This window comes from Acomys minous (assembly GCF_964271855.1).
Source record: "Acomys minous genome assembly, chromosome: 11".
In the NCBI taxonomy this organism is placed as follows: Eukaryota; Metazoa; Chordata; class Mammalia; order Rodentia; family Muridae; genus Acomys; species Acomys minous.
In genome coordinates this window covers 59071211-59083292 of record NC_140492.1, presented here as the reverse complement: position 1 = coordinate 59083292, position 12082 = coordinate 59071211, and the positions used below count along the sequence as shown (strand labels likewise).

General features: G+C 43.0%; 2 protein-coding genes across 5 annotated transcripts in view; both read left to right on the top strand.

Moving 5' to 3' along the window:
• The window catches only part of TFRC (transferrin receptor), an 80723-nt gene that overhangs the window by 53336 nt on the left and 15305 nt on the right, over positions 1-12082 (top strand). The window contains exons 1-6 of one of the 4 annotated variants that reach the window (XM_084802142.1): positions 2524-2646; positions 7824-7882; positions 8961-9162; positions 9976-10177; positions 11084-11233; positions 11435-11525. In XM_084802142.1, the coding sequence (XP_084658268.1) occupies positions 7847-7882; positions 8961-9162; positions 9976-10177; positions 11084-11233; positions 11435-11525 (681 nt within the window). In that variant the 5' untranslated portion in view covers positions 2524-2646; positions 7824-7846. Of the gene's footprint in view, positions 1-2523; positions 2647-2755; positions 2943-3039; positions 3163-7823; positions 7883-8960; positions 9163-9975; positions 10178-11083; positions 11234-11434; positions 11526-12082 lie in introns of those variants that run through there. The other 3 variants (XM_084802145.1, XM_084802143.1, XM_084802144.1) reach the window with 3 other exon arrangements.
• TM4SF19 (transmembrane 4 L six family member 19) overlaps positions 1-12082 on the top strand; it is a 190227-nt gene that overhangs the window by 177823 nt on the left and 322 nt on the right. The gene's annotated exons all lie outside the window — the stretch shown is intronic.

Sequence of the window (12082 nt, the reverse complement as noted above, 5' to 3'; positions counted from 1 at the left end):
TTTCACTATGTAGCTCTGGCTGCCCTGGAACTCACTATACAAACCAGGCTTCCAGAGCCTCGACTGCATATGGCTAGCCAAAACATGTTTCAGTTCAAGCATATACACTACTGAGCCTCTGAAGTGGGAGAGAAACATACGCAGTAATGGTGACAAAACAATGACAATCAGATGACAAATAAAATAGGTGAATGTATGGAATAGGAAGCAAAGGAAAATTGTTTCTTAGTATATATTGAAGTTACAACAAAGGAAGATAAATTCACATTTATTTTCTGGAAGTTAGAGGGAGGAGCCTGAAAACCTCCAGTGAAAAGGGATTAATGGAGGATTTAATTATATCCAGTTCATTATCATTAATAAAGGCATGAAAATAAATTTAAATTAAAAACTTGGCACCCTCTTTGGGGTTTTTATTGTATCATGTTAATTAATATAAAACTATTATTTGCAATTTCATAGAAATAAATGGTCCTGGACTCCATTTCCTACCTCCCCTCCCCCCACTTTTTTTTTTTCACAAAGGTATAAAAATTTCACCTCCAAGCTCGATATAGCTCAATTGGTAGAGTGCTTGCCTATTACCCAGGATGCCCTGAGTTCCATCTTCAGCATCCTGAGTGTGGTAGCATAGGTTTGTAATGGATCAGAAACTCAAGACCAGCCTGGGCTACATGAGACCCAGTCTTTAGCAAAAAAACCAAATTTTCCATGAGATGGCTCAGGAGGTATAAATTCTCTACGGTTGATCCTCAAGCTACGCAAGATTGTAGGAAAGAACCAACTCCCAAATGCTATCCTCTGGCTTCATGAACACCCCTCACTCATAACACACACACACACACACACACACACACACACACACACACACACACGAAATGTAAATGAAATGAAAAAAACAAAACAGATTTTCACTTCAAAATACCATCATTGTTTTTGTTTTTTGAGATGGTCTTTTGCTATATAGCCAAGGGTGGGCCTGGAACTCACCCATCTTTCTGCTTCGAATTCTGAGCTAAGGATTGCAGATTTGGGGCACCACACCTTGCTGTGTGCTCAATCTATTGACTGAATTTCTTTTTTCTGTTTTCCTTTTCTTTCTTTCCTTTTTCTTTTCTTTTCTTTTTTTTTTTAAACAGGGTTTTTCTGTGTAGCCTTGGCTGTCCTGGAACTCACATTGATCCGCCTGCCTCTGCCTCCCTGAGTACTGGGATTACAGGCATGTGCTGCCACGCCCAGCTTGCTCTCTTTCCTTCCTTCCCTCTTTCTTTGTTTCTCTCTTCCTTAAAAAGACAAGTTTCTTTTGTATGTATGTAACCCTGGCTGTCCTGGAACTTTCTATGTAGATCAGGCTGTCCTGGAACTAAGAGATCAACATGTCTCTGCCTCTCTCTCTCTTTGTTTTGTTTTGTTTGTTTATTTTGAGACAGGGTTTCTCTGGGTAACAGATCTGGCTTTCCTGGACTCTCTTTATAGACCCGGTTGGCCTCCAACTCACAAAGATCTGCCTGCCTCTGCCTCCAAGTGCAGGGATTATAGGTGTGAGCCAGCACTGCCTGGTTTGCCTCTGCTTCTTGCTTGGATTAAAAGCATAGTCACCAGTGGCTGGTCTACTAATCTGCAGTGTGCGTGCGCCTGCTTATAAGGTTTGTATGTATTTTCCGGAGTAGTACAGTTTGGACATGAGTAGGGTATAAAGGGACCAACAGTTAGCAAATCCCGAGTACGTGCTGAATTTTAGAGCAGATAAGCCAAACGCTGAAGTGGTGTCTGGGAAATAGATTAAGACTCTAAAGGACATTTCCAGGGGCCCTAAGGACTCCTCCACCTGAGAGTGCTTTATCTGTAATCCGTTTGTGGTCTAGGGCACACTCTTTGTAGTTATTTGTAAACTTATCTCAGGCTGGACAGTAAATTACGGATAGGGAGAAAAGGGTGTGAGTGCTTGCAGTTTTAACAGCACTCCTTTTATTTGCATTGCAACAACCCTCCAACAGCCACAATGGCAATAAACATGCAAGTTAATCTACAACTTTATCACCCTAACAAGTCATCCATTTCTATTTTCCCTTCTAGAGGCTCAGTTTATTAAACACTGGCAGCTCTTTGTTTAGCTCAAGCGCTGCTTGTTAAGATCTTAAAGATCTGCATTTTGCTTTAAAATTTTTCCCTTTTGAAGCATTTCTGAGGCTGCAAAACACGTCTCCATGATACGGTTTTAGCAGAGATCCAAGCCTTCTTCACAGCAATCAGGAACATTTTGGAGTAAAGACCTTGCATGGCAGGATTGGGTGTCGGTCAAGGTTAGGTTGAGGGCGACCCGCCAGCTACAGCGACACCGCGACGGGGGAGGGGTGCGTTGGAGAAAGAGAGCCATAGCCAATCGCGTGCGCTCTCGGGACACCTGCTGCCTTGGCGCCTTTTTGTCTTGTACTCCGCGCACGCACTAGCTGCGCGCGCATCTCGCCTCCAGCGGGACTTACTAGTGCCCCTCCGTTAAGTGTACGTGCGGCAGGAAGTGACGCAAGCCCAGAGGGCCGGCAGAGGGCGGGGCCTGGCTATAAGCTTCGTGTGGGAGGCGGCGGTCGGTTCAGAAGGCGTGTGGAGCGCGGGCTGCAGCATTGCGGACTTGGGAGGCGCTTCAGAGTGAGTGACTCTCCTGTCAGTGGCACGGACCCTCGTGCTCTCTGCACTGCGGGCGCTGGAGCGAGAGGCCAGGGCGTGGGGCGGGCGGGCGGGCGGGGAGACAGCGGAGCGCCGGTTGCAGGTGCAGCGGGGGAGCCATTGTACGGTGCACCGCCGTCGCACCGTCCTGGCCATCGGAGCCGGTCTTAGGCCGCGGGTTCGAGTACGACGGGGTCACCACGCTGCGGCGCAGGCTTGTTCCGCAGGGAACACGTGGTTGCGGCTCCAGGAAGTCGCCCCAGGGACCGGCTGTTGGGGTACGTGGGTGACCTTGGGGCCCCTCGCAGCCGAGCGTCACAGCTGAGAAAGGACAAAGGTGTTTTCTATTCGGTTACTGGTGTCATGGACATTTAGGGGAGTTTCCAAGAACCGCGCGTTGGAACTTCGGCACCACCTGGTCTTTCTTGCCAGGCTCTGTCGCTTGGCCCAGCGTGTGGAATCTCATTTTCCAGGGCAGAGTAGGTCTGAACGTTGCAGGTAATACTGAGAATGGCTCGAGCAGCCCCCAAGATGGGAGGACATAGAAATAAGACCTCTTTGTAAGAGCTATTTGGGCATAGCTGTAGAAAACCAGGGTGCTCATGGTATTGGACAGCTCTCTAAAATGGTGCTTGAAGTTAAGAAAATTGTATTTGCAAGCTCATCGGGTAAACACACTTTGTCCCGTGCTTAAAATAAAATCATCTTGCTATGTGCTTATCCAAAGGACCGGACTGGATTTGCTGTTTAATTTCTTTGCTTTTTTTTTTTTTTTTTAAATAGGATTGAAATGGGAAATAGTCAGGTTGTGGAAATTCTCAGCTACCTGGTACCTTTATTCTATAATTACATGAAATTGGAATGCTAGATGGCTAATGCGGTTGGCTCTGAGCCCTGAGGTATGACCTCTTTGACAAAGACATTTAAGCTGGTTCCGGGCCTTATCTAAAGAGAAAATGGGATCTAGCCTGTGTGGGTCCTCCTGAGCTTTCTGTTCATACAGGAATCTAATATCAGCTATTTTGCAAAGGCTTATATATAGCATAATAGTGTTTACTTTGAGGGGATGTTGTCAAGGAATGGTGGCTGTGAACCTAGCCCTTGTCGACTATGGATCTGTCCGGCTAACTCCACCCTAAGGCTAGGCAGTTATATGCATGTGGCAATGTGCTTATCTATAATGGAGCAAGGTTCTTGGCTAAACTTGAATTAGACAACAATGCAAAGTTACTTGAAAATGAACCTCTGGCCTTGTGGTCTATTGTGTGTAGGTAATTTCCTCCTCTCCCAGTTGAGTGAGCGATAAACCGAATAAATTTCAGTGACCTCAAGTGGTTCTGACCTTCTGGTTGCTTTTCAGAAAGCTGTGTGGAAATGGAAACGTGCTAGCTTTATTTCCTCCTGCTTTTTCATTTCAAGCCCGTAAAGACTTTCCCAGAGAAGGTCCCACTATGAATCTGTAGGTAGCCTTGGACTCAGATCACTTGCTTTGGCTGGGAGAGTGCTAGGCGTGTGTTAGGCTCTTTTTTTGTTGTTTGTTGGTTTGTTTGTTTTGTTTTCTTTGGTTTATCAACAGGGTTTCTCTGTGTAGCCTTGGCTGTCCTTGAACTCTGTAGACCGAGCTAGCCTTACAGAAATCCACCTGCCTCTGCCTCCCAGAGTGCTGGAATTAAAGGCCCGCTTCAAAGTTAGGCTCTTAAAAGCTGGGCATGGTGGCATACACCTTTGATCCAGCACTTGGGCAAGGCAGAGGCAGGTGGATCTCTAGGGCTAAAGATAAGAACCCATCTTAAAGACAGTGATAAGACTCAGACCTTACCATCTCTTGACAAGTCATTCTGAGTATAAACCATAAATTCTAACTGTAGTGGGTTTTTCTTTTTCTTTTTTCTTTTTTTCCCTTCAGTTGAAGCTCATGAACATTAAACACATTAGAATACTTTGGGGAGGGGTTGGCTTTTTTGAGACAGGGTTTCTCTGTAGCCCTGGCAGTCGTGGAAATCACTCACACTCATAAAGATCCACCTGCCTTTGCTCCTCCCCAGTGCTGCTATTAAAGGAATGTGCCACCACTGGCAGGCAGAATATTGGAATGCTTAATAAGTAAAATGACTTTGCTTCTTATAATTACCACTTAATATTCATTAAGTATTTTAAGATAGGAAGAGAAGTCAAGAATCTCCTAGGTGCTTCTTGAGCGAAGTCTGCAGTAAAGAAGTAGGTCTTAGTGGTACTCAGGGAGGCAGAGGCAGGCAGATTTCTATGAGTGAGGCCAGCCTGGTCCACAAAGTGAGTTCCAGGACAGCCAGGGGTGTTTGTTACACAGAGAAACCTTGTCTTGTCTCAGCCCATCCCACCCCTCCCCCACAAAGAAAAGAAGGTCTTTAAATAGCAGGAAAACTAAGTAAGATGGGGACTGGGTACTAAGTTTGGAGATCTGGACCAGGTCCTCAGTCAGAACTTCCTTTTATGTGGCAGTGAGCTGTGCTTGTCAGAACCAATGCACGGCTTGTTTTATGAAAAGGAGTGGAAACAGCTTTGGATATGTGAAATGTTTTGGTGTCCTGCTCCGCCTTGTCACCACCCACCATCCCTATATTAATTACAGAGCCCTGGTTTTGAAATAGCTCAAAGTAGATTTCAAGATCATGTGTTTTATTGGTTTGTGATTAGTCTGGCTAGCGTCTTTGCTTATCTTCTATCCTACAGCTCAAAGTTCAAAACACAGGGAACTATGTTTTTATCTTTTTGTTTTAGTTTTTAAGCTTATCTTAAGTTTTTGTCATTAGAATTGAATGGTTTTTTTTTAAAAAAAGACTTATTTATTTATTATGTATACAGTGCTCTGTCTGCATGCACACCTGCAGGCCAGAAGATGGCATCCGATCTCATTATAGATGATTGTGAGCCACCATGTGGTTGCTGGGAATTGAACTCAGGACCTCTGGAAGAGCAGTCAGTGCTCTTAACCTCTGAGCCATCTCTCCAGCCCTGAATAGTTTCTTAATCTTTGGTAGCATCAAAGATATATAAGAGAAAAATCAAGATTAACTTCCTCTTGTCAAAAATTGGCATTGGTGACATCTTGAGATAACAAGCCAAATGAGATTGTTTTGCTTTTAGCTGTGGCCCATTAATAGCCACCAGCTTATAGACTGCAGTTTTGACTGGTGTGTCACTGCCATGCTTCCAGAGCATATACAGACTCAGTGGTTTCACTTGGAAGAAATTTCAAAAGAGGTTCTTATAAATAAAAGGCTATGTGAGATTTTAAGTAACTTAAGTTTTAAAACTTAAAAAGGAACATTAAAAAAAATAAAGTAAAAGTAACATTTATTTTACCTTGAGAAAGGGTCTTTGTATCCCTGGTTGGCCTGGAACTCATTGTAGACCAGGTTGACCTTGAAGAAAATCCTCTGCCTCCCAAATGCTGGGATTAAAGTCATATATGTTTTTTTTTTTTTTAAAAAAAACTTGATTCCCCCCTTCCTTGAGACTGGGTGTGTAGCTCTATAGACCAGGCTGGCCTCAAACTGAGAGATCAACCTGCCTCTGTTTCATAAATGCTGGGATTAAAAGTGAGCGCCACTACTGCCGAGCTGACTTGGTTTTTTATGTTATTCTTAATTTTGGTTCTGTGGATTAAAATAGAAATAACATGTTTCTCAAAAAAATAAGGTATGGTTGTTATAATTATACAAAGCCATTTAGATATTAATACTATCATCTTGTTCAGACTTAATTGCTCCATCTTAAGTATTTAAATGTGTATCATGTTAGTGCTGAAGTAGTAAACCGCCTAGGTTGGATCTCTTAATGTTACAAAGATAAATAAATACCAATTTAAGACTAGCTTGGGGAGACGAGAATAATTTAGGAATAGCTATTTCAGACAAGCCTTAAGGTGTATGCTGGTTTTTCCTAGAAAAATGATTAAAATTGGCCAGGGGTGGGGCATTTTAGTTCTGGCTCTATCGTTGGGTCTGTTTCTGGTGCACTGGCAGTGATAAACTTTTTAACAGAAGGGTTGAGAGATTGTGCTTCTGAGAACATGTATGATCTGGCATGTGACTTTGATCATTAAAGTGTGAGGATTAAAAAATATTAACAGGCACTCAGGAGGCAGAGGCAGGTGGATTGATGTGAGTTCGAGGCCAGCCTGATCTACAAAGCGAGTCCAAGACAGCCAAGACTACACAGAGAAACCCTGTTTGGCGGAGGGGGGGAGGGGGGCCGGGAATCAACAGACTTAGAAGGTTTTGGGGGGTATTGGGGGGTATAGGTTCTTACTATGTAGCTCAGGCTGGCCTTGAACTCACTGTCGTCCCCTTTATCCTTCCAATGCTGTGATTACAGCTTGTGTTACCATGCCTGACTGTTTTGTAGAATAACAGTCTTGACTTAATTCCCCTTGTTTCTAGTGGGTGGTGATGGTGGCTGTTGTTGCTGTTGTTTTTCCTTGCAGGTGATAGTTTCTTGTCTTTGAATTAGTCCTTTGGATACTAAGTTTAAATGTGTGTGCCACCACCTCTTGGCAAATTCTGCAACTTCTTTTTGTTAGTTTGTTTGGTTTTTTGAGACAAGGTTCCTCTGTGTGTATCCTTGGCTGTCCTGGACTCACTTTGTAGACCAGGCTAGCCTTGAACTCACAGGGATCTGCCTGCCTCTGCCTACCGAGTGCTGAGGTTAAAGGCGTGCACCACCACGTCCAGTAAATTCTTCGACTTTTAATTTAAGAACAATGATCTACTAAGATATCTCATTCTCTGAATCTAACGTGGAATAGAGTATTTATATTCAGGTTTATTTGTCCCAAGGCCCAGTATTTATTGCCCTTTATAGCTGTCCTGCTGTCCAACCTCAGTTCAGCATCCAGTCGAGGATCACACACCCTACTGCTGTCAGTAGATTAAATTAGTTAATGTCTAGGAGGCAGGTGGTGCGGTTCTCAGCGCTGGAAAGTTGACACAGTAGGATCTCACTAGTTCAAGGCCAGCCAGAACTCCATAGTGAGATTCTAGTTAAGTCAGTGCAACGCTTTTCTAGAAAGGTGACTATATTTAGGAGCAGGTTTGCTCTAGTGAACCTATAGCATGGTAATGAGAAGCCTTCATTACTCTGATGTAGTAGTAATCTCTGTCGCATCATATTCTCTTTAGGTGCTTCCTCGTGGCAGTGCAGAATGATGGATCAAGCTAGATCAGCAATCTCTAACTTGGTAAGATATTCATCTTTTTGCAAAAATGTACATTTTTTTAAAAAAGCCAAAAAACCGTGATTTTACCTAATGAGCAGAAAATGACACCCAAATTAAAATATATATATTTATTTTCTATAATATTCTGTCCACATATATGCCTGCAAGCCAGAAGAGGGCACCAGATCTCATTATAGATGGTTGGGCCACCATGTGGTTGCTAGGAATTGAACTCAGGACCTTTGGAAGAACAGGCAGTGCTCTTAACCTGAGTCACCTCTCCAGTCCCCAACACTCTAAATTTTGCCAGACATTCTTTTAAATCTAAACAAGTGGTCTTGAGGCAAAGCAGATCCCATAAAAGGAAGATGTTCTAGTGGTGTATTTTTTTGTGTGTTTTGTTTTGAGACAGGGTTTTGCTTTATAGTCTCAAGTTGTCCTTGAACTCAGTCTTTGTTTCCCAATTAAGATTAACTATGGGAAACACTGTAAGAATGGGGTAACTTTGGTTGTTTTGGAGCGGTTACACAGCTGGGCAGAACTAAAACGTGTGCCAAACAGTCCCAGCTACACTGGATTGAGTCAAGAGAGTTCTTTGACCTCTTGAGTCAGGATCAGTCTGAGCAACATAGTAAGATCCCCATTTCTTTCTTTTTTTTTTAATATTTATTAATTATGTATACAGTGTTTTGCCTGCATGTACACCTGTGTGCCAGAAGAGGGCACCAGATCTCATTATAGATGACTGTGAGCCACCGTGTAGTTGCTGGGAATTGAACTCAGGACCTTCAGAAGAGTAGCCAGTGCTCTTAACCTCTGAGCCATCTCTCCAGCCCCATCCTCATTTCTTAAGAAACAAAACCACATAGACATATACACACAAAACAGGCAAAATAGAAACCCTGGAAAGGCTTAGTAAAAAGACTTAGCTAGACTTTATCTGCCATTGACAGAATTGGACACAGGGAAGAGTATTAGTTACTTAGAAAGGGTGACTTTTCCCTTTGAATGTACGTCATAGTATTATGGATATAGTATATAACCACAACTTTTGTAATGTCGTAATATTTGTATCACTTTCTCTTTTTCAAAATATCAGTTTGGTGGAGAACCATTGTCATACACTCGGTTTAGCCTGGCTCGGCAGGTAGATGGCGATAACAGTCATGTGGAGATGAAACTGGCCGTAGATGAAGAAGAAAATGCTGACAATAACATGAAGGCTAGTGTCAGAAAACCCAAAAGGTTTAATGGAAGAGTCTGCTTTGTGGCTGTTGCAGTAGTCATCTTCTTTTTGATTGGTAAGAATGACCATTCAAAAGTATTTCTTAAAACCAAGGCCAGAAGATACTTTGTACTTTTAAATGGCACTATTACTAAGCACCAGGAGTCTATAACTGCCATGACATTGATGTTGTATTAGAAATACATGGCGGGGCATGTTGGCGCACGCCTTTAATCCCAGCACTTGGGAGGCAGAGGCAGGCGGATCACTGTGAGTTCGAGGCCAGCCTGGTCTACAAAGGGAGTCCAAGACAGCCAAGGCTAACACAGAGAGACCCTGTCTCAACAACAACAAAAAGAAATACATACAGGCCAGGCAGTGGTGGTGCATGCCTTTAATCCCAGCACTTGGGAGGCAGAGGCAGGCGGATGTCTATGACTTCAAGGCCAGCCTGGTCTACAGAGTGAATTCTTCCTGGAAAGCCAAGGCTACACAGAAAAACCCTGTCTCAAAAAACTAATAATAATGCACAGGATATTTGGAGTAGTTCCAAGGGAAGCTTTCTAGTAAGACCGAACAGGTCACTATAAAACAATATGACTTATTGTGGTAATATAAATTCCATAAAACTGGGATTCATAATTTTATTTGGTTTTTTGGTTTGTTTGTTTGCGACAGGGTTTCTCTGTTATAGGAGCCCGGGCTGTCCTGGACTTTCTTTGTAGACCAGGCTGGCCTCAAACTCTGAGATCTGCCTGCCTCTCTGCCTCCCAATGCTGGGATTAAAGGCGTGTGCCAACCTTTAGACCTTTAGAATTTAATTAAAAGTTTTCAGGAATAAGTTAGAAATAAATTCTGTGAGTTTAGCTCTAAAACTTCCTGTCTTTAGGATTTATGATCGGCTACCTGGGCTATTGTAAGCGTGTAGAACAAAAAGACGAGTGTGTGAAACTGTCAGGAGTGGAGACAGACAAGCCAGAGACCACTGAAACAGAAGAAGATGTTCTTCAGCCTTCTCGCTTATATTGGGCAGACCTCAAGAAACTGTTGTCAGAGAAGCTGGACACCATAGACTTCACTGACACCATCAAGTAAGCTTGAAATTTCCCAGGTTCAACTTTGATGTAAATGGTTTTTATTTGGGGGCGCAGCAGACCTGAGAGGCTTTCAGAGGGTCCCCTTGCATTTGAGTGTATGGAGCTGTAGTGGCAGGAAATTAGACCTTATCTGGAGAACCTCCTTTTTCAGATTGATTTTGCCAACTGAAGTTTATTGTGAGCTGTCAGATTTTCTTCTGTTTTAATGTTCGTTCCTGTTGTTAAAACAATCCCTTTAAATTAAAATTAAAGGTGTATGGGTGGCCCTACACATTATGTATGTGTCTACACTTTAGCCTAGTGCCTGGAGAGGATAGTTGTGAGCCACTATGAGTGCTGGATTGACAGTGGCCCCTCTGCGAGAGCACCACAGAGCCCTCTGTCTCCCTAGCTCTCATAAAGAGTTTCTTGACTTGTATTTGTATGTGAGCAAGTGCCGTGCCTCCTGGATTCGCCAATAGCATTGTAGTGTTTGATCTTGCTTCTCCAGATCGCCTCAAAGCTGTCTGTCCTGCCCCTCAAACCCTCCTACACAGATAGTTATGTAAGGCTGAGGCTTCTGGGGAATCTTCATGGTATATAGACCACATATATAGACAGATTTGAAGCTCCTTACGGCATTAGTACATTTATTTCTCTAATTCAGTTTTGAGTCATAGTTCATTTATCTTGACTATGAAGGATTATATCTTTAAAACAATCTGGCTGATCTTTGAAGTAAATGCTTATTTAAAATAAACATTTAATTCAGACTTTCCTTAGTTGGCTGATGGTGGTGCACTCGTGGGAGGCAGAGGCAGGTGGATCCCTGACCAGACCAGCCTGGTCTACAGAGCAAGTTCCAGGACAGCCAGGGCTATACTGAATCCCTGTCTCAAAACAAACCTTTTTTTCTTCCAGGCAGCTGAGCCAGAGTTTATATTCCCCTCGTGAGGCTGGGTCTCAGAAAGATGAAAATCTTGCCTATTATATTGAAAATCAGTTCACTGAATTTAAACTCAGCAAAGTCTGGCGAGATGAGCATTACGTGAAGATTCAAGTGAAGGACAGGTATGTTGAAATACAGTAGCTCAATTTATAGAAGTAAGTACCTTCAAATAGATATGTTAAGATCAGACTTTCAAAATGAAAATCAAAGTTAATGTAGAGGTCACCTCCCTTAACTCACTGATGCAAATCAAATGCTATGTGTACTAATTATTGAATTTTTCTTCAAGGATGGCTTTAACTTTTGTTTTTAATCTTTTTTAGTGTTGCTCAAAACTTGGTGACCATGATGGAGTCCAACCTAGTGGAGAATCCTGAGGGCTATGTGGCTTACAGTAAAGCTGCAGAAGTTACCGTAAGTAAAATAGACCGAGGAAATTAGGTACCCAAGTACACATAAATGATCATGATGCTCCCTCTCTTGGACCTCTGTTACCTTATAATAAACTCCAAGACCCTGGCTTAGTTCCTCGGAGCCCTGAATCAGTGGTTCTGGATTCCCCTAACCCGGGGCCTCTTTAATGCAGTTAGTTCCTCATATCGTGGTGACTCCCAGCCACAAGATCGCTGTTGCTGCTACTTAATGACTCATTTTGCTACTGTTATGAAGCGTGATGTAAATGTGTCCCATGGTCCCCTAGGAAAGGTTCATTCAACTCTAAAGGTTGAGGGTCGCGGCCTAAATCCTGTTGCTCTCTTCATTCACTCAGACCACTCCCATTGCATTGCTTCCATTCACACACAACTGTCCAAGCGGCTTCCATCTAAAAGCCTTTAGTAAACATTCCTCACCCAAATCAAGAAAATGGCAAATAGTCGTGCCAACAAGGGACACTTCCTCAATTTATGTTTCTTTTAAAGGATTGGCTTCTGTCAAGTTGACAAAAGACCACAGTACCTGAGACACACCTT